Raw genomic sequence first — 23,061 nt, forward strand, 5'->3', positions numbered from 1 at the left:
AAAATAACAGCTGGGTAAATGTCGAATAAACAACGACCATCAAAACCAGGAAAATAGTTTATAAACTTAATGAAAATAGATTGATTATAGGCGATAATTTATCATTATACATGGTTGGTGCGACATTAACATAATTTCGGTCAGTTCGCGTTGTTGGAAAATACGTCTTTCTTACAGTGAATGTGCATAACGAGTGGACAGGAATTTAGTACAGTTAAAAAGTTGCAACAATTAATTAAAACATTGCATGTGAATATGTGTAGGCAGTTGTTAACTGAAGAATTTATTAACACAATTTGAAGCATTATAATGGGAGTGACATAATATTTGATTGAAGATGAGCGAGGAGACAGTCTTACCAGCCAAGGGGTGTCTTCCCAAAGTCTCAAACACTTGGCGAGCAGTATTCGGAGCAATTACTTCAACAAATCGAATTCATCCGTCCGACCCAGTACCTCCTAAAGATAGTGAGTTCATTTTCATTGAATCTAAGATTAAAATAAGGGTAGTTCATCTAACTCCCGAAAAAGTGCGACAGTCATTAATAATCGCTCAAAACATCTCTTCGAAACGAAGCTCTGTGTCAGATGAATATTGGTTTATGAGAAGCAAACCGCTAAGGAACACCACTTGCAATTGTTCTTTTAGAAATTCCATCAGAAAATCGTATAGAAATTCCAATATATCTAATGGGTCATCAGCTCAAAAAGATTTGCACCTCCAAAACGAGTAAGTACATTCATTTAATTACATGCATACGGCATTCATAATAAGTAACTATTAATAATGTATAAATTACAATAGTAATCCGGTTACTGTTAAATAATGTGCTTTCACTAAACATTAATCTAGTCTAATTAGAAAAAAATCCAACGAGTTTCACTGCATGAAAGTAAAGATAACGACCCTGTAAACTTTGCGGCGAATTTTATCAGTTACAAGTAGGAGACATTTAACTTACTAGAATGCCGGATATTGGAACCTATTTCGCCTAAGCTGCCACTGCCGTTTGAGGGTATCGTTTGGGAGTACTTTAGGAGTCTCAACAACAAAGGAAAAACGATTATCTCGAATCACCTGAGATATTTGCAAACATTTTATGGGAAATTTGTATTCGCGCCTCAAACGATGTATTTCTCATTAACCTTACGCAGAGAAGTGATAGTTTCTTGAACGATAAACAAATAATTGACAGTTTTTTCCTTCTTAGGATTTCGGTGTAGGTAGTGGTATGAAAAAAAAGATTAATTAAAAATAATTGTTTAAATCTCTCGAAAGATTTTTTACTCGCAAAACTTGAAGATCTGACTTTACACTAAAAAGGTCGAATTATTTTGGTACGCAGTGAAACTCTCTTGTTTGATCTTCGATCGAAAAATACAGTGCGTTTCCCAAGGAATGGGCACGCGTAAAACAGGTAAACTTCCAATGGAACTAGTTCTACGCAAAATGAACGAACTAATGGATTTTCGCATTTTTAAATCGTTCTAACGTTTCTTTTTATCACGTTTCGACAGCTTTCTAGCTAGTTCCGCAAAATCCTGAAAAGCCCAAGCGCTAATGACATTTCCGCGTATAAAGACAGATTACTTTACATAAAACATTAACAAACAATTGGAACTATCCGGACTGTCCTCTATTATATAAAATTTAATCTTTCTAGTTTAAATCATGCATCTGAACACACTAGTACAAAGTGTAAGGTAGATAAAGTAGAAACATTCGTGGATCAATTGATAGAAAAAACAATAAATGAAGCACTCAGTGAATGTATGGAAAGTACTAAGACAAAAGCGAATGGTATTGTTAATCTTGCATATGAAAGATCGGAAGTGGATTCTGCAATTACACGAAAAGTCCATTTGAATAAACCAAATGGAAAACCATATGAAATACCACAAACGTCTAGTCCTCCAAACTCCAAAAAATGTGTTCACAAAAGAATAAAGCCGTTAATAATGTTGATTCATGGATTGGGCAGTACTGCGGATATTTGGAACATTTTGATCAACAATCTGTTATTTAAAGGATTTGAAGTGGTTGCCCCTGATTTGCTTGGACATGGCTACAGTTCAGCTCCTAACAAAGCTAGTTTTTATCACTTCTCAAATCTATTGAGCCAAACCATGGCCGTATTTGATTATTTTATGAAGAAAGAAGACAAGAGGAAATGCATCCTTATTGGACATTCGTATGGGTAACTGCAGGCGTTGTATTAATCAAATAATGAAAATACTAATTGAGTTTGTTTCAGTTGTAGTCTAATAACAGCTTTATACCCAAACAGAGCAACAAAAATTGCACAGTTAGTTTTAATAAGTGGAGGTGGACCAACTCCTTTAGCTCCACCTGCTGACATGAATGATATATCACCATATGGTTGGGCTCATAATTTATGTTATCCATTTATGTATTGTGGTCTAAAAAGGTACATTTTCGTATAACGATTAACAGTTTAACAACGGCTTGAGCTTTTAGAAGCTTCTTTTACTCATCAAGAGGCAAGAACTTCAGGTTTTGTGAAGGTGAAACCACAGTACCTCCTCATATAAGAGATTATTTAATACAAGGGCAGTATTGGCCTGAAGGCGATGCCTCATTTCATCGCAGAATTTTAGTGCCAACTTTGCTGGTACACGGTTTGCAAGATAAACAAGTGACTTTGGTTCAGGAATGTGAAATGGAAAGGGTAAAAACAAACAATAAAAGCTTCAACTGAGGAATTTATACTGGTTAATTTTTCAGACGATACCAAGGTCCTTTTTAGAATTAATACCCGATGCTGGTCATTTGTCAATGCTCGAATCACCTGAACACCTTAGTCATATGGTTGGTTGTTTTTTAGAAATGTGGACTTAATATTTGTAAAGGACTTTAGATTTTATTTATATTGAACAATTAATAATATAATTGGCATTTGTAGAAAATAGAAGGTGATATTTCCATAACATATATGTATACAAGGATTTATTTTGGTTTCTATTGTAATTTTTAAAAAATTGTGTACTTTTGACTGTCAAATGTATATTGACTCGGATTCTATTTTTTGGGAACAAGTAAAATGTTTATATATTGACAATAACAATTAGGCCTTTTATATCGTAGAAATTGTATTATTCGGTATTTTTGAGATTTATAAGTCTTGCATTAAGAGATTTTAGAATTAGCTATTTTGTATTTTCTTGTTAAGTGATACAATTTTATATTTTTTATATATCTACCTGTTAAAATGAACAAAATATGTATTTACACAAGTTTTTGTGGTAGAAGATTCAGAGTGTGATAATTTCAAGACTCCGTCCATTTTCCCAATTTGTTAAAACATTTGTAATATAAATAAACTACAGTAAAAGAGTTTGCGTTTTATTAAACAGTATATAATTATAAAATTGATAAAAATAATAAAGTTCAAATAGCGTAGATTTTTGAAAATATTGACGTTAGTAAACTATATAACTATGTAAATTTTTAATTTCAAGACTAGAAAATAATTATAGCTTTTGAGTCATTTCTGGAACTGCTTTAAATAGATCAGCTACAAGACCATAATCAGCAACCTGGAAAATGGGCGCTTCAGGGTCTTTATTGATAGCGACAATAGTTTTGCTATCTTTCATGCCTGCTAAATGCTGAATTGCCCCAGAAATACCAACAGCAATGTATAGATCCTGCAAAGCAACACAAATCAAAATCGATTTTGTTGCTCAGTGAATATCTATAGTAAAATGATAAATAAATAACTTACAGGTGCTACAATTTTTCCAGTTTGGCCAACTTGCAGGTCGTTTGGCACATATCCTGCATCAACTGCAGCTCTTGAGGCCCCAACAGCAGCATTCAATTTATCAGCTAGGTCATAAAGCAATTTGAAGTTGTCCCCTGATTTCAACCCTCTGCCTATGAGAAGCAAATATTATTTTATTTGCCGACCATTCAACTGTTGATTAACAACAACATTCCATTGTTCACTTTATTTATCCCCGTCCATATAAAGTAGGATTTAAGAGTGTTTTTAGCATCGGTTAGATAATAGTTATTAGTTATATAGAAGTCGACTTCGATAATATTCACCGCAGATTTGAACGAAACGTGAGGCAGCATTTCCAACGGTCCACTTATAAATAAGCCCGGAAAATATATCAACCGATATTAGTACAGTATGTAGTGGCTTTCACGTCACGTCTCAATCACAGTTGTTTTTGAAACTCGGAAAAACCTGATAGTTATGGATTCTTCTAAAACGAACCCGAATAGAAACTGGAGAAACATTTAATCGAAACATTTCAAAAGTCGAGATACAAAATGAAATTAATGTGGCTCAAATTACACGTTACAGAGATCGGCAAAGAACTAGTTTGCAAGAATTCATACTTGAATACACAATGTAGTTGCCAAAATCAAACGAAAATTAGGACTGGAAACTACTGAATAACATCGTTAAAGAGCATCTATAGACAGCAACTTTGTAACAGAAAATGTTTTTTTTTTAATTACAGTACATGATGCAAAAAATTCCTAGATTTTAAAATATGTATTTTTTGTAAATCTGGCAGTGTAGAAAATCTAGAAACCTTGCCAATACCCCAAATCATGTAAATTAATTAGGTGATTTTCTCAGGCTTTGATATTAATCAATAAATGCAGCACTTACCGCCACTAACAACTACTTTGGCACTAGTAAGTTCTGGCCTATCAGACTTGCTGAGTTCCTGACTAATGAAACTAGTTAATTGCGTGTCACAACCATCAACAGGTATTTTCTCAACAGCCGCAGATCCAGATTCCAGTTTAGCTGGTTCAAAACTTGTTCCCCTTACAGACAAAATTTTAACTGGATCAATGGCTTCCAGTGTTTGAATCGCATTGCCAGCATATATGCTTCTGACAAACGTATTCGGTGATTTAATTCCAATTACGTCTGAGATGGGAGACACGTCTAGCTTGGCTGCTACTCTTGGCAGCAAGGTTTTGCCAAATGATGAAGCCCCAGCAATGATATGAGTGTATTTAAATTGGTTTTGTGTAGCGACTATTAAAGCCGTAAGATTTTCTGCTGTGAAACCTTTAAAAACATCACTTTCAGCTACTAGGATTTTTGATAAACCCTCCGCTTTGGCAAGCTGTTCGGCAGCGGGGCCACATTTGGTGCCAGCTACCAAAACTGATATGTCGCCCCCTAATTTCTTCGCTGCTGTTAAAGCATTTTGCGTAATTGGTAGAAGACTTTCATTGTTATGTTCAGCAATCAAAAGGGTACTTTGAAACCTTTGGAATTGTCCTGTAAACTTTCAAATTTTTGGGGATTATTCAAGGCCCACGGTTATAATTTCAAATACTTACTCTAGTGGTTAAATGTCTTGAAAACATTTTGCAAGGAGCTAGTTTTCTTCAGCCACTGAATGTTTCTGTTTGATTGCGAAATAAAGTTACACTGGGATTAAAATCTACAGTTCAAAGTACAAAAATCAAAATAAACTTATCATCCATCCATCAATCAAACCATCAAAACCATAATGAAGACAAAGTTTTATTAACATGGAATAAATACCATCGAGCTAATAAAATAAAATTATTCTGTTTTCTCGCAAGCAGTATGGTATGACGTCAGTCAGGAGGAATCTTAAACAAAAAATATGTATGGGCACCATTAAGAAATTATTGGTATTACAAGTTACATAATTTTCTGCATACCAGTTTACAGAGGAATACTTGGGAAGGAACCCCAATGTTTTTGGGTGTCCCCTTAAAGTTCTAGATTATTTAAACTTCGAACGCAAATAAAAGAATTGCACTTTATATTGAAATTCGTTATATATCTTATTCTGACCGCGGGTGAAATATTAAATAAACCTTTTTTCTTTTTTTAAAATATGGGTTCTAGCAGTCGATCTCGTCGAAGCTTTTGATGTATATTTCAAGCGAATTTCGTTTTCTTTTCTGATTTTTTCAGAATTAATTTTTGAACATTGGACGCTTTTGAAACGGGTTTTCATTCTTGCACCATGTTCTAATGAAGTGTAAGTATTTTGTTTAGAAAACTGGTATTTCCGAGACAACAAATGACCCCACTTGCCATGTTCACCCCATTAGAGGCGCTTTGCTTAAAAGGTGTTTATTGAAGCAAAAAAAATACAATATAAATTAATTTGAACTATAAATATATGGCAATGCCAAACCATATAATTCTAAAGATATATAACCAGAACATATTTATTTCACATATATTATTTCTAAAAATCGTAACAAGCATGGTGATGTATAAAATTGATTGAGCTGTACAGTAATTTGAACTTAAAAAGAGCGACAAAAACGGTAATGATAAGATATTTATTAAGTTACACATTATGATTGCAATAATTGTGAATGCATGTCCCTTGCCACAATACGTAGTGCAGTTTGTCAATATTTAGAATATCACACTTATAGCGATTAGGACTCTATTACACTAGACCTCCATATAAAAATGAGACCTTAGAACCTATCAAAAAAATAATTTTTCATTTAGTCTCAAACAATGGCGAAAGGGGCATTTAAGGCCTACTCGCGGGACCCATCGTGTCTCCCACACTACTAATACTAGCCTCAAACAACCCAATTATTAGCATAACTAATGAATCATTAATACTTGGGGATCCTACGTTCTAAAATAATTTTGTTAATTTATTTTTGCAATTATATTGTGCAGGAATATAAAAAATGTCTAGTGCAATAGAATACTTTATAACATTAAATACAGGCAGAGACTACTTTCCTTGAACCTAAAAATATTTGCTGGATGATGGCACGATTTAGCACATGCAACCACCTTCGGAGTCTTGTTGGTCATTCTGCAGCTGAGGCTGAGTTTGGAGGTCGACAGCTAGAAATCATGAATTAAGGAAAATGTTAAAAACAGTGCAATATGCATTTAAATAAGCACCAACTACAAACTCAAGCCAATATATTTATATGCAGGTAATGAAAGCAAGAATATACAAACTAATGAAGAGTTTTGATATTAAATTTATTTCGTGGGCGTTCAGGCTACAAATTGCATACAAAAGCTAAGTACAAACGTTTGCAAAACTCTAAAACAAAGTGTACTTTATACGTTAGTAAAATATATTTTAAGTGGTTGAAGCAATAATTTACTACTTTCTTATAATATAATAATTATAATTGACTTCTGTTGCATTTAAATTAACATTAATGAAGAAAGCAGTAGCCTTTGCAACATAAAGAAATTAATTTATTGTGATAACATTTATACGCTTGAGCTTAAAAATATATATCCTGCAGTTTCTTCCGAATACATGGCTTCAGGTAGTTAGCAATAGAAAAAGGTGAGTTTCGCCTGTAACCTGCTTTTGTTCATATTAGATAGTGTTAGTTTTACTACAGTTCGAACCAGATAAATGTTTTCTTGGTAAATAATAATCTTTTTATAACGAAAATTGGGAACAAAGAACTTTTTTAAGGGAATTGTTCTGAAAATCAATAATTTGGGTCCAAAGTGAAAAATTAAAAAATAATGTTACTAATTTTAAACTAACGAAACAGTACATGAATTTGTTGAAATATATTGACCTCTACTGCAAAAATAATTAAGTTAGTTATTTACTATAAATACATTAAAAATAAATAAATTACTAAGTGATATAAATGCACATAGAAGGATAATACTATAGCAATGTTTACAAAATTTTGAGCAATATACACTGGGAGGCATATTCAAGTGGAGCTTGCTATTTTACACATTCAGGCAGATGTAAAGTTTTCAATACATATAGAAAAAGTATCTACTAAAGCTGATAAATGGTGAGGCAAATATAAAAACATCACAGTGATTAATTAATTCCACAGGCGTTAATACTAATTGATGTGTTATAAATATTTAAATTATATTTTCATCTTGAAATTGTCAAAACCTATTGCAATATTACTAACACTTTCGATCACTGTATGATAATCTCTATAGTATTGCACAAAAATTTACGAATATATTATTGCTTGTTCAGCTACGCAAAAACGAATTGCAACCATAAACACTTTAAAAGATACCATTTTCAATTTCTGCTGATGTGTTAGAATCATCAAATAACGAAGGCTTTGTTCAATTAGAAACAAAATTAATTTATGATGAATATAGTTTTGAAGAACTCTACTACTGGGTGCCTGACATTTGAATTTAACATATTTTTGCCGATTTTCAAGAGAAAACTTGTCGAGAATTCGGAAATCGTACAAAATAATCTACAAATAACCTAAAATTCCTAAGTAAGGCAGCAATGTAAAAAACAAATATTTTTTTTACAAAATAAACATATATAAACAGAATACATATGATTGGTCGACAATACTTCTTAGGTAAGCCATTTAATGTGTCATAATTGAACACTGGCTTTATAGATCAAAGAGTACGTTATTTATGGCATTTTTGTGCTTTAAACATAGGCTTAACTGTATTAAATGTTAAATTTAAATGACTGTTAAGACTCCGTTATATTGACTATTGCAAATTATTTGAAGAAAAGTAAAATTGAAAATCTTAGACATTCTTCTGTCAACATATTATTGTCAAGCAACCAATGTATAAACTTAGGTACAACGTTTAAAATTAAAATCAGCATGCACAGCCTCCATCAGGATCTTTCACTTCATTGGGTGTGTCTTTCAGAACAACTTCTTGCACTGATCATTTCATTAAGGAAAATAAAATAAAAAACAAACAAATGATGTACATGCAGAAATATATTGAGGCATGCAAAGCCATATCTATGAATAAATAATTCAGATTGGAACTTATGGTTTGGTAAAAGCATGCACAAGTTCAGAAAAAGGATACTGTCTTCTGGGGGTTTATTTTCCGTTGAATCCATACCGGGCAGGGCAGCAGCTACACGTCTAAATAACTGAAAGACAATAACAATTGCCATTAAATTAGCTTTGAAATTCTTGTTAGGACAAAACAGGAGCAGGAAAGTGCGAACAAACTGGCTAATATATATATCAGACAAACTCACTTGCTTAACATTATATCCTGCTTTGGCACTAGTTTCAATAAACATAACATTTAGTTCTTTAGCTTTGCGTTCTCCTTCCTCGGTGCTGACCTGCCTCTTGTCTGAGAGGTCAGTTTTATTGCCAACGAGCATTATTATTACATCACTACCTCTTTCAGTTCTTACATCATCAATCCATTTTGATGTTTGATGAAACGAATTTGCATCTAAAAAGGTGCTCGGTTGGTTGTAATGTTAATCCGAAACTTATGAATGAGCCTACTTGTAATGTCATAAACTACTACAGCCACTGTGGAATCTCGAATGTACGAAGGAATTAACGATCTGAACCGTTCTTGTCCAGCAGTGTCCCACAGCTGCAGTCGGACTGTTCTGTCTTCTAAATACATTGTTTTTGACAGAAAATCGATTCCTATTGTTGCCTATAAATTAGTATAACAATTAAATTTCGAGTCAGTCCTAGTTTTATGCAGCCTGACTTCAATCACAACAAATACATAACAGTAAAATAGAATCAGATTAAGCAGAACAAAATAATTGTTTATCAAGATCTGACCGATTAAAAAAAAACACAATGACTCAGTCTAGCTATATTGATAAGTACTTTATTATCTTAAAGTGTGTTTTCATGTTTTTGGATTATTAAGTAAAAATTATTAAATTACTCTGTCATAAAAAGCTAATTGCAACGGTGGCAACTATTTGCTTAACAACATTTTGCTTTTTGTAATGTTATAATTATTCGGTTTTTAAGGGCCAGAAACCAAATTATAAAAAATAGCTGAGATTATTGAAGATGCAAACTTGCTACAAAAGAGTGAATTAATAAATTTTTGCCTTACCTGATAAGTATTATCAAAACTATCATACATAAATCTCGTAATTAGAGAAGTTTTACCCACTGAAAAAGATGAAAATATCAATTTAGTTTATGTTGAAATCATGAGAATTTAGAACACTTTTTGTGTCCCTTTGGAATATCACCTAAGTCAAAGTTAGATATAATAAGACTTGGACGCCGAAGTTAACAAGAAAGCAGAGTTTCTATTTAAAAAATTGCTGAATAAATGTAATCTCATTAAAATAACTGCATGGACAATCAATAACATGAATGAGTCGCTGACCCCCACAAATGCACTTTGCCTATTGCACGGAAATAGGGCAGTTGTATTATCAAATATTTTTTAGGTAAATTAAAAATAAATATTAAACCACGTTTTAAAATACTTAAATAGAACATCGGGTTTTGATGTAAGAATTATTGAGTATTAGGTATACATTTGACTATGTCATTTTTTCTCTTGATTCACCAGCTAACTATTTTGTAAATGTATATCAGGACTTAAAGAATTGGATTTCTTAATTAGAGGGTTTTTGTTTCTTTTTTGTGATTTCGATCATGTACCAGAGCAAGTATGAGACTGTAAATAAAGTTCTGGATGACATTCTGTGTCCTAAATAATGTATGAAAAATTTAAGGGAATAATACGTTGGAATATTTAGGTAAATTATAAAAAATCGACCGGGCATCATAAAGCTGCATATTACGAAAAGGGAATCATTATTTATTGATCATTTTGACTACGCCTGAACTAAAAGTTTACAACTCATCAAGACAAACGTCACTTACTTACCACTCTGTTCTCCTAGAAAAACTAACTTAAATTTTCTTAGAGGATTGCCAAAATCGCCCGACGTCGACATCGCGGTATTTAATTGAAATTCTCTTTTAATTTACTCAACAATCCAAATATACAGTGTAATTTATCACAGAACACTCACAACTGCCTAATCCTACCACAAAACCCTATCCGTGTCTCTTCTCTGCAACAATGACAGTCACAGATCACAGAGGTTATAGATTGGAATCTTCATTCCAAACTGTAGAATTCTGTTTGCCGCTGTTCCAGTGGGCGCGACTAGAACTGAATGAAATTTACGTTTATTGACCGAAAATCAGACCATTTTTTAACGTTTTGGAGCAGGAGTTTTGAATTAACTTTTAAATTTCCATGATTTCAGCTTTCTTCAATTGCAAAATTTAATAAAAACACGCTTTTCTGGTCCTTATTTTGTAAAATGTACATACAAATATTGTAAATCCATATCACGCTTCGTCAAACTAAATTAATAATATTGTTAAAATGTATTGATCCATTAAACAAACCATCGCTTATACTGTTATAGTGTGCAGTAGTAGCGTGCACTAATTCGTACAAAAGCACTGACAGTGTAACCGCAGCCTTAACATACTAGTAGTGACAAGTGAGGCATTTTCAACAATTATACAAAAATGTAGCTGTTAGTTGTCGTCATCTATGGCTTTTAGTTACGATTGGCAACGCTGCTGCGGAGGTCAGTGGCGTTGTGTTGGGTCGGGAGTCCTGACTGACCCGAATGTCGTCAGCCACATATTACAGTATATTATTGTATATCATAATAGTATTCCATTAAGATAGTAATCCCTAGGGTTCGAAAACACGCTGGTTTTTGGGCTCCCCTTCAAGACGGAATAAAGATCCAATTTGCATATGCTTTTAATTTTAATTTAAAAAAAAACAGATTGTTAGTCGTCTCTTTTTGTATCATCTTGCACTTAGTGAGAGAGAAAAAAAATGCTTTTTATGCCAAAGAAAAGATGAATTATAGGAACATCTAACATTTTTGGATTTAGAACTAAAATAATTCAAATTTTGACGTTTGAAGACTATATGTGTGTTTGGCAGAAAAAAACTGACACTTGCAGGTAACGCCTGGATTTACCTGTAAAGTTTTAAGTAAAATTGGTCAGCAACTGGCCATAGATAAAGACAAGTGCCTCGATTCCACATTTGAAATAAAATTACCGCCCTACTCTTTGATCCTTTTTCCTGTCTTCAATTCAATTTTTCTGTATCGATTATTGTTTGTTTCGCAATCAGGCTACATAAGGGTGAAAGAGATAGGAACTTGAGCGAGACCAGGTCATTAATTTATTGAAATTACCGGCTAGTCACTACTGTCACTAGTCACTAGTGTATTCCACTTTTCTCATTCCGTCTGATTCCGTTTAGGTTGGATGGACCGTCGGGTTTCAGATAGATAAACGTCATTTGCGAAAAAATTTTCATCGTGGTTTTTAGTGGGCTATTCACCAAGAAAATTAGCGGTTGTGTGTTGGAGAGAGGGAAATACATCCCATCTAACCTAGTCAAAGTGGAGGCGAAAAACAGTGGTTTTTGAACTTGTACGTGTGAATCGTCGATTTTGAGATTATTAGGAAAATACTGCAGACGTAAGTTAATTAAATCATCTATCTATTATTTAATTAATATCTCCAGCTTTTCAAAAAGATTTGAATCCTTCATCATGAAGCTCATGCTGTGAGAAATGGGTTTCACTAATATAAACAAACGTTCGGATATTTTTTAGTTGATATTGAGGTTTTATAAATAGTCCACACATGCTTCTAACCTTAAGTACATCCACTTATATCTTCTATAAATATTTAATATTACTGTTTATTTAAACTAGGATCAAATCAATTGGACAAATTTCCATTTGAATAAGCTTTAACATGTCAATTTTACTTCTGTGTTGCATTTGCTGGTGAGGTTATGGATAGTATTTTATGACAACATCGTGATATAATTTATGATGTTTTCAAAATCTGCAAACGGAGAACTTGCACCTTTCCTCACTCTACCATAAGCAATAAAAGTAAATCCTAGCTTAAGTATACTCTGTAGGTTATCATTCATTTGCATCACTATGGAATTGAGAGTAGTAAACTAATTTAGATACGTATATTTGTTTGTAGATCATTCAATTTAACTAGCAACCTGCTCAAATGTTTCTTGTAATTAAGATAAATCCTCACCAACTCAACCATTGACTACTAGTAAGCAGAACAACAGCTATGACACTGCTTGTTTTCAATTCTTAGTTTATTCAATGTTAATATTATTGTTAAGCTAAGGACCTCAGGGCCAAAGTATGTTCATCCAATGCAAAATATTCACTAAATGAAAAATAATTTAGCCCAGTTTTGCCAGTAGCTTCTTCACATCGAATTGCAATTGAGAGATCCCATGCGAATACAAATAAAATAATATATGTATTTAATATTGAGTTCCTCCTGACTATCTGACTCTCCTGACTGACTCCTATGCAAATGTGCATTTTTATATAGGTTCAAGGTATTTCATGGGGAACGGATATTATTTTATCCACGTATTCTAGGCCCGAATAACCCTAATTTGCTATATAGACGATAGCCCCAAAACATTTTGTTACGTATTTACAGGCTGTTGACATTTAACAAAATTTTACACAGATCAATTGTAGGAATAAAGCGCATGTTTCGCAATAAAAAAATTGTTAATTTTTGCCAGTGGCGTGCGTACCTGCACGCTTCCGAATTTGTTTAAGGAAAAAATATTACGCCACCGTATTTTTTAATTATTAGAAGTATTTTTTTAATTTCTTTTATTTCCATTTCAATGGAAATCATCGTTTAGATGGGAGTAAAATGACTAAAACGGCTAAGGGCTTTCCAAGACAGCATTCCGTTCGCACAAAAGTGGTCAGGATTTCAAGTACCTACTAAGTAAAAAATTGGATCACAAGCAACCGATAACTCTTTTGGCTCACGGACCCCGGATCATAGTCAAAACTTTTCCACGGACTCTGGATAACAACTACATAAATGTATAATAGACAAATTCAAAGTTTAACTTTCATATCTTGAATGGTCAATAGTGACGTAAAAATAAAATATACATAAAACATTTTTTCAAGAATTTTTTTCCAAATTACAACTTCAAGTTCAAAATAAATTAATGACTTGAATCAACCTCAAGGGATGTTATGGGTATATTTATGTCCGGCTCAATGTTTGCGAGCAACGACCGCAAATCCCCACGAGTACTAATTTCTAGTCTGCTTCTTTTTTTGTTGCGAAGCTCAGAACCACACTGAATCCACGAACCAACTACGAAGACTGGATATAAAATTGGGATTATCATTGTTAAAACATTGGTTTCAACTCCTCATTTGTGGTCAATTCAATAGGTTGCTCCTGTATTAGTATGTACAGGATTATTGATTGAACTTTGGCCACCCCATTTTTGAATCTAATTGGAAATTTAGAGAAAAATGTTAGATACAGAAGTTGTAGATACTCACGTCTAGTTTATTTTAAAATAATACCTATTGATACAGGGTGTCTCAAATTCAAGTGGCAGACCAAACTTACCTTTTTTTTAAGTCGAATGCCATAGTTTTTATTGCATATTCGAACTATTCGCACAATTCTAAGCCTATTCGATATAAATATTCTAGAATGATTTTCAACTGTTTTTGAGTTAATTATCAATATTGTTCGAACTTTGGCCACCCCGTTTTTGCAGCTAATTTAAACAACTTTTGTATTTAACATTTTTCTCTGAATTTCAAATTAGATGCAAAAACAGGGTGGCCAAAGTTCTAAAGGAGAAATTTGAAAATTGGACAGTACCAAAGTGAATGGGGACAAGCGGCTGAAAATATTTTCAAGATGGCCACACTTCCGGTCATACCGGAAGTAGGTATCAACTTGCTTATTTTAAATGAAACACCCTATATATTATTACATTTTTGAATTCTACTCCAAATTCTGAATATATTTCATATATAATATCCTATCCCTAAGTCTAATCGTTTTTGATATATTTGATATTTTATGTAAAGAATTACTGTTGCAGCCACTCGAATAATTATTCATTTTTCCTACATATAAGGGAGTATGAGATACTTGATTTGAGTCGCATTTATTGATGAAAAGGACTTACTTTAATGGAATTTCGGCAAAATGTTGATAACTATTAATACAAAGGGTTAAAAAAATAAGTCTAAAAATGACGCCGCGAAAACGGCCCAAAATAAAGTTTTTCAAATGGAAACCCCATTTTTGATAATTGTATCTTATTTAGTATTAAAAATAAGGGTAAGTTTCGGTAAAGTTGTCTATTCCAAAAGTGTTTAGTTTTCGAAATATTGTCAATCTAATGTTTTCAAATGGCTATTTTGCCACACCCCATTTTAAATCCTGTCACTCTTAGCTACCATGACGAAAGTGGGCATTGTTAATACAATCAAATGCCAAAGAAACGCTGACAGCTGTCAGTTACCTTTTGAAAATAATTAATAATTATGCTCGGACTCTTAAATTATAGAAACGAAGATTATTTAAATGTATTTATTATTTATGGAGAATGTGATACATCTCCATGTGATACATTCTCCATAAATTGCGCGAGTTGCAAAAATCGTCACATTTAAATAGCACCACAGCAAAAAAGTGGTGCAGTTAAGTCCGAGGACTTCGAAGACTAATTTAAATCTCCAAACCGAAATCAGTCGCCACTAACACTTTCGTACAGTGTCTATCAGTAATATTGTCTGACATATTTTATTCAACATGGTTCAGTTTTAAATACGTTTATATCGCGTTACTGGCTAAAACTCTGAAAAGCGAGTTATTACTTACTTACTTATGGCTTACTTATTTTTGCTATTGCGTATTACAGCTGTATTTATATGCCAAATATTGTCAAAACAAATGCCTACCTACATGCTAACTAAACAATACATTTTGAGAGAATAATAACATGTATTGTTTAATATAGTATGTGCGTTCATTAAATACATGCACAACACACTTTGATAACAGATATAAATGAGCTCAAAAACGATAAATTCCGACTTAGATATGATCACAGCTATATGCTTAAACCGAGTTTTTGTGATTTTTTCTCAGTTAATCCTTTTTACTCAGGTAAATTGTTAGTTTAGTGATTTAGATACCACAATTAAAGATATTTTAATTGAAATTATTATCGCTAGAGTTTTCACTTGTTCACTTGGTGGTTGAACATTCATTTAAAATAAATTAAATGCACGGTATGTATTTTCAATTCGGCTTTGTATTCAATCCATACATAATTGGTAATATCAAGTTTCCTCTAATGCCCTTGAAAGACTAACTAATTTTCAATTGCCTTAGCTGTTCATAAATGCCTACTAATTTCCAGGCAATGCCTAATTTTCCTGAAACCATAGTTGTAGCTTGTTGAAGGTCAACATAGTACAGACAAAAAAATAGTAAAGAACTTGTCAATTAATAGAGCAATACGTGTTACTAAATTTTAATTTGTAACTATGTAGTTTAATACGCTGTATTCAATAGTTTACTATGCAAACTGTTGCATTACATAAAATGTGATTAATGTGAAGAAGTAGGTACAATGATTTACGGGATAGTAATTCATTTTCGTCATCAAAATTTGTGCGAAAAATATGATAAACTATATCTTCTGAGTACCAAGGATTGTGGATCTTCAATTTTTCTATCACCTTTGTGACTTGATTTTTACTATTTCCACACATAGAATTTAGTTGATAACTCTGGTCAGGAACGAAAAATCAAAGAACGATAAAAACATCAGGCCTGTTTTTATCGTTCTTTTTTATTGTTGTAAATATCCGATGTAACGTAATTTCTCCGGCCTAGTTCAATTGGGTCAAGATCGGTACTGTAGTAGCGTCAACTGGACTGCGGATTCTGTTGCAATTGGCGTAAAAAAATAATCCAACTGTAATTCGCAACACTTTGAAATAAAATTTAGTGCTAGTTCTTCTTATATCTCAACGATATAATGGCAGGTAGAATTATTCCATTTTCGAAGCTTTTACATACATAATTCTATATTTCATTATCAGTTTATTGTTAACGAAAAGAGAACAACTAAGGGAGAAAAATGAAATTGATGACTAATTGAATAATGCAAACAGTAGATAGTAAAACATTATGAAAACATAAATTCTAAAGTGGCTCTGGGACAAAAATATTTATTATTCATGGCTTTACAATGAAGCTAAAGACGAGATAAATGAGAATTGTGTCACTACTAATATACTAATAAAACAAATACTTCTTATGGGACAAAATACTTTTTATGAAAATACTATGAGCATTTAACATTAAATTAAATTCCATGTTTTTTGTTCTTTATTTTTTAGAAATATGTAGTTAGATATTTCAAATAAAATGGGTTAATCAAAAAATATAGTACACCATAAATATATTTTGAAAGCAGTAACTTTTTCGCAATTAAACGTGTTGGAACGGCACCTGAAAGTTGAGACAACAGATTTTCCCCATACTCATTTTAAAATCGATCATAAAATTATTTAATGCGCTCACTTTATGTGTTCGCAGTAACTAAAAGAAATTATTTTTATGATAGTCCTATCAATGCTTTGTTACCTATAAAATATGTGTCGCATACGGGCTTATCAGTTGTTTTCGTGTTTATTATTGGTGCATTTACCTATCAGAATACATAGACCCTTCTTTGTTTCTTGGATTATGAGTCAAATCAATCAATCTAAAAAACTAAACTTTATGTTCACTATTAATATAATGTTAATTTTTCCATATTTACTGTAGGTAAAAACTTTTTGTGGTTTCATTGTGTGAGCGTAATATGAAGGAAACTGTTAATTGATATTTTGATATGTAATTTATCTCATTAAGTCGCACATTTTTGCATGCGAAATGTATATATTTATTTGTGATGTACCATAAATCACATTATTTTTTGTATCGAACTATTTTTATTTGCTAATAGGGAGTGGTTATTCAGATATGAATTTTCACTTAATTTTGCACCAGCTGACTTTACAATTTTCACAATTTTCAGCACAGCATTTTAAAACATTCGCAATTGATATTTATATCGGGTTTGTGGTATGTAGTATGAAATATGAAGTACGAATGGATATTTAAAACATATGTAGGCAGCTTTTAAAATTACTACAAAAGGCTGAATCGAAATATCCAACCGCTGAACGAGTTTAAGCTATTAAATTTGAAAAATGCCTATAAATATAAAGATTTTAACATAAAATAAAATGTCCTATATAAACCTATTAATTCATTCGGGTGGCTCTTATTTTGTTATACAACTAATATTATTTGTTCTAAATTGCATGTTTGTTCAGTTGTTTTATCTTTGCTTCCTTGAACGGAAATGCTTGATTTATACACGTAAATATTTAGTGTTTATGTGGTGTTCCTTCAGTATAGTTGGAAGGGCGCCAGAATGGCTAAAAATTTTCCTGACATGAAACACAATAGATTTGAATTCATTTTGTAGAAAATAATGAGAGGGTCACCTACAGTTCAACCCAACTACCTATAAGTGTAGGCGTGCCGCAAGGTATTTATTCATGCCCGGTTCTATTTCTAATATATACAGCCGTTATTGTTAAATCCATTGTACCATTCTTTGAGACCTTTTATGTGTACAATTGTCGTTTTTTTTCTCTCAGGACATGCAACTGATGGGTGCTAAAATAGCTGTAATTCTCTCTTTGGGGAGATACATGATTAACGGACTTTTTGTAAACGCTAAGCACAACGATCCACATAAGTTTTTTTCTACACGATAAATAAGTTACGCATGGGTCTCCAAATAAGTCTCCCAATAGAAAATTTCAATCTGAATTTAGTCGCCTGATCATTTTTCGTGGCTAGATTAGAAAAAACTCGTAAATACTTCGGCAGATATGTTAAATGTTTAACTTTGTTAAATACGATCAATGCAAAATATTTTCGTCATAAAGGGGGTCAAAAAAGAGATGCAAGGCTGAAACTACTACCCGAAATACTGAATCACACCTATAATTTCGATATCCGAAAATGTCCAAAGTTGTCCCTAAACGATGTAAGTAATGCACGTTCTATAAAGCTTCTAAAGCCTTTATATCATCATTTTAAGATGATTGTTTTTTAATTTGTATGTAATGTTGACTTTAAGAGAAACTATAGCGATTTTATGTATCGAATTACATACATGGAGATAATAAAAATGCTCAAGAAAATAGGATCTCCATTTTGTTTATTTTAATTGGTCATAAGTCGTAGGTAATCATTTCAAAAGTTTAGTGTTCAAGTTAGTTATACTGCAATTGTACCCATAACGAACATCATTTAAACTAAATTCGTCATTGAACATACCGACAAATACAATATTTACATTCAATGTATATGTAAATGCTTTTCTAAATATTTCAATGATAGTTAATATTTATTCGGCAAACCCATCAAGTTCAATATCAATTGACGGTTCTTAGGATAGGAACTAAACGTTAAAAGACGGTTTAGATCAGCTTTTGGAAAATGTTGTTGCTTTATTATATGTAAATGGAGCAAATTATATTGGCGAGTTAGAAGTAGTTGAAAATCGATTATCGGGATTTTTGCATACAAATGCCTTTTTGATACAAAACGTGTTTCAGCCATATTCCCTCGACTCGACTGAAGTATCAGAATGTTCTTCTTACTCCTTAATATGCATTAAGCAACTACAGAAATCTTCATGATTATATCGCTCCATTGATTGATCTAATACCCTGAAATTTTTCATTATCCTTATACAGTTTCGGCTATAACTTAATTCTGTACCTATCTGGACTGGATTATCCATGATTCTCTCTTCCGATACTGTTTCCATATCTCTGTTCATCCGAATAAGCACTTTGTCCACTTAGTTGACATTCAGTAATAGGCTCACGGTTTGCGTTTGAGAGGGAACTAAGCTTGTCTTTGAGAATATAAAGTATTCAGGATTGATTAATTTTTCATTTTTTAATAAAGTAACTCATGACTGCCACAGTACTTGTTATAAGATCATGGACACCTCTTTTAGGCGGAATAAATCAAATTATTCAATTCTCAGTGTTTGTGAATGCATATTATATTTATTCTTGTATACAATCCAGTACAGTATTGCAAATATTTAAAGTTACATCTACTATAGTTACACAATTTGCCGGAAAAACGTTTTGAATACCTATATATGCATTGCTCAGATAATGCATGGAATTGCATTTTAGAATTCAATAAAAATTGCGTGACACCTAATTGTAAGAATGCTATGACTACGAAGATGAATCATGCAAAAGCCATTTGATGGAACAAAATTGATTCATCACTTCCTACTATTCATTTTTTTAGGTTGATCTCATAAGTATTATGTGAAGCACAATAATTACGTTAAAACTACGTGTATTGACTGATCGATATTATTATCTGATATCATTGGAAACAATTCACTTATCAGGTGTAACGTGATCTTTTTGGTTTTTCCATTTGTAGAATATTGCAGACAATTATCTTAGTATAGTGAAAATGCATATTGAACAGTCTATCAGAATGGCAGCGACTAAGCAATCAGGCTGTAAAAAAACTGTAAAAATGGTCTTAAATGGCACATAAAAATGTTATTGAAAATGTTCTCTCAAAGTACAACATATACATTCCATTAAGTGTATAAAATCCGCAAAATACTTTTATGAGCAAAAGCTAACTCGATTTATAGTTTAATTCGGTATAAAAAAAATGAAGCAACGCAATACTAACCCACTTATAATGTACTTAATAGGTACGTATTTTACAATTTATTTTTTTAAATTACTACAATTATTAAAATTAAATATGCTCGTGCACATCCGTAGGATTCATTGAACAATAGGCAGCGTATTGCTTATAATAAATAATAAATGCTTGATAATTTTTTATGGCACTCGGTGAGGCCCAGGTCCTAGGAGTAATATATGCTTTTTTCCTTTTCGTTCGCATTCTTCTTTCTGCATTTATTGCTGAAGACTTCGAAATTAGAATATTCGAATACTGGAATACGCCAACATTATCAAACTCGCAAGGTGGAAATATCTTTATATGCACTTTGTATACTTTTATAAAATAAATTATTCATATTCTACAACAATTTCTTTATTTTATAAGGAATGTGTTCAATTATTTATTTTGTGTATTTGCATAAAATTGAGGCATAAAGAAATTAGATGTGCCACACATGCTATTATGCCATTTGAAAAGTTAGCGGGGGTGGCTGTGAAAAATCCTGTATATTTACAAGATTTTTGATCATCACATTGAAATTACGTACTTACAATTTCTTCACTAGTTGAATATTCGAGTATTCAAATACTCGATTATTCGAATATTCGATAGATATTCGAGTATTCGAATAATTTTACTATTTGCATAAACCACTAAACGAGTATTCGAATTTCAGATTTTTCAAAATTCCTAGCACTAAGCGGAACGCTGTTTGGGAAACTCTGCTGAGTATATTTTCTTACTGTTAAATCCGTTAATTGATCGTTTAGTCTTGTTTCTTCTTTATATATTTGGAGTTTTGAACGATATGTGAAAAACACAAATGAGTTTTAAACATCATATTACTGAACCTGCCTGAAAAAAAGCGGTGATTTGAGAACATCTCATTTTTACTCATAGTCAGGCACAAAAACACGATATTTATTATTAATATAATTAAATAACTCCTTTGGGAGAAGAAAAGTCATTAAGTAATAAGCCTAGCTACTAGTACGCCTTGTTTCCATGGAATAACGAATCGGCAATTAAGCTCAATATGCAAAGTATTTAAAACAAGGCTAAAAAATGTTTACAGAATATTGTCAATGTACTTTTGTTACGTGTAGATGCATTAGATTGTATAAAGCTGTTGTTAGAAGGAAGACGTGTGATTTACTTATGTCCATTCTCTCAAGATGAATATTTTAAATATTCCGAAAATTAAAACGTATATGTAAATGGCAAGTAACAGGTCGTAGTGGTTTTAATTTATATATTATTTTGCCGACATCGTACCATAGGCCCCCATAAGCAGGATTTCCATAATATAATTTAAACTACCTTTTGTATGCATGTTTCGTATTACATTATGTAGCATTGTTTTGAATCTCATTTTCAGTTCAATTGAATGATTAATCAAATTAGCATGACGATGTTCCATAGTAGTCGTCAGTTTTCATAGAAATGTATTCGAATTTATTAGTCGACGTTTGGGAATATTTAAGAGGCGTTTTCATTAACTTATCTGTACGTAACATCTCAAAGAAACTAAATAATCGCCTTAGTCGCAATTGTCTATAATACGAACATTCCACCTCTTAGACTTCTTCTCTTAAACTCTCTGCAAATCTAAAATGTAAGTTTTACCATACTATTGGAATTATTAAAGCATATTAGTTAACCAGTAGATGGGAGCTGATAGAGGAAGCATCTCTGACCCTTGGAAATCCTTCCCCTATTACATTACGAGTATAATGTAATAATGATTCTTGTGACCCAATCGATTTGTGCACTAAAATGTTGGATACTTAACGACGGGGTCGCGATCTCAATTAACTACTTAATGGCTTTCAGGAAGATGTTATTGGAAATTTCGAAGTTTTGTGGAATCAATTTAGTTTCAATAGGAAATATTTATCGAATACACCAATAAACAAATTTTAATGCCAAGCCGATTCCTATTAGAAAATGAGCTTAAGAAGGCAATTGAACAGCGGGCATAATAAATAAATTCTAGATCTTTATTTTAGATTTCTTCTAGATTTTTAATTTAATAAAACATTTGATGCATTTTGAAATGCACATGAAATTTTATCCACATCCTAAGCTCACTCGGAGCCCAGCTCCACTGGATTAATCCATGTAGTCAGTAGTATTTTTATGGAATGTGTTTTTTTAGATTCGAGTAAAAGCTTAAAAATCACATTTAAGTTGTAATTAGGTTTTAAAAGTGAGATTAAATACTTCTATTCCTGAGCATACTGCTGTTTATATTTATTAGGACTGAAAGTCCTTCTCAAAATCAGACATGTTGCGCGGAAAAGTCGAGTCCATATAAAGCTCCATTATACGATTACTTTGTGAGAACATTCTATTAATACAAACATACTATCCTGATATAAATTAAATAAAAAAATTTATTCTACGAAAATTTGAACCGTATTACATCATCTCTGCTAGAAGGCAGGCGGATTTTTTGTAGATATTTTTAGAGCCTTACGTTTTTCTGGCTTCCAATTAAGAAACTGTAACTAAAATGATTGTTTTACACAGTTTGCATATTCATTGTTCAGTGATTTGGAAAATATAATTTTTAAACACTTTTGACAAATTTCATGCTGAAGTCTGAGCCTC

General features: G+C 32.2%; 4 protein-coding genes across 9 annotated transcripts in view; 2 read left to right on the forward strand and 2 right to left on the reverse strand.

Annotated features, from left to right (window-relative positions):
• The first annotated feature begins 5 nt into the window (after positions 1 to 5).
• Positions 6 to 3,354, forward strand: LOC109533858 (protein ABHD8). Its single transcript, XM_019899359.2, has 5 exons — positions 6 to 729; positions 1,664 to 2,197; positions 2,255 to 2,428; positions 2,479 to 2,689; positions 2,746 to 3,354. Exons 1-5 carry the CDS (start codon positions 338 to 340, stop codon positions 2,857 to 2,859), a joined length of 1,425 nt encoding a protein of 474 aa, XP_019754918.1. The 5' UTR covers positions 6 to 337; the 3' UTR covers positions 2,860 to 3,354.
• Positions 3,350 to 5,555, reverse strand: LOC109533859 (electron transfer flavoprotein subunit alpha, mitochondrial). The gene is made up of 4 exons (XM_019899361.2): positions 5,341 to 5,555; positions 4,652 to 5,285; positions 3,746 to 3,897; positions 3,350 to 3,668 (listed from the first exon to the last, which is right to left on the reverse strand). Exons 1-4 carry the CDS (start codon positions 5,365 to 5,367, stop codon positions 3,492 to 3,494), a joined length of 990 nt encoding a protein of 329 aa, XP_019754920.2. The 5' UTR covers positions 5,368 to 5,555; the 3' UTR covers positions 3,350 to 3,491.
• Positions 5,556 to 6,069: 514 nt separating this feature from the next.
• LOC109533865 (ras-related protein Rab6) lies at positions 6,070 to 10,858 on the reverse strand. Of its 2 annotated transcripts, none has more exons than XM_019899371.2 (6): positions 10,637 to 10,858; positions 9,845 to 9,903; positions 9,265 to 9,424; positions 9,003 to 9,208; positions 8,825 to 8,891; positions 6,070 to 6,859 (listed from the first exon to the last, which is right to left on the reverse strand). In XM_019899371.2, the coding sequence occupies exons 1-6, from the start codon at positions 10,704 to 10,706 to the stop codon at positions 6,789 to 6,791; spliced, it is 633 nt and encodes a 210-aa protein (XP_019754930.1). In that variant the 5' UTR covers positions 10,707 to 10,858; the 3' UTR covers positions 6,070 to 6,788. The 2 variants fall into 2 exon arrangements, with proteins under 2 accessions (XP_019754930.1, XP_019754931.1); XM_019899372.2 differs by lacking the exon at positions 6,070 to 6,859 and adding an exon at positions 6,987 to 8,670 and having other exon boundaries at positions 10,637 to 10,856.
• Positions 10,859 to 12,023: 1,165 nt separating this feature from the next.
• LOC109533812 (beta-arrestin-1) overlaps positions 12,024 to 23,061 on the forward strand; it is a 47,772-nt gene continuing 36,734 nt past the window's right edge. For 4 of the 5 annotated variants that reach the window (XM_048661459.1, XM_048661458.1, XM_019899254.2 and 1 more), the window contains exon 1: positions 15,718 to 15,798. In XM_048661459.1, coding sequence (XP_048517416.1) covers positions 15,733 to 15,798 — 66 coding nt within the window. In that variant the 5' untranslated portion in view covers positions 15,718 to 15,732. Of the gene's footprint in view, positions 12,277 to 15,717; positions 15,799 to 23,061 lie in introns of those variants that run through there. The other variant, XM_048661462.1, reaches the window with a different exon arrangement.

The sequence above is a fragment of the Dendroctonus ponderosae genome, unplaced genomic scaffold (assembly GCF_020466585.1).
Source record: "Dendroctonus ponderosae isolate FM_Combo_2020 unplaced genomic scaffold, Dpon_F_20191213v2 Dpon_F_20191213_1, whole genome shotgun sequence".
Lineage (NCBI taxonomy): Eukaryota > Metazoa > Arthropoda > Insecta > Coleoptera > Curculionidae > Dendroctonus > Dendroctonus ponderosae.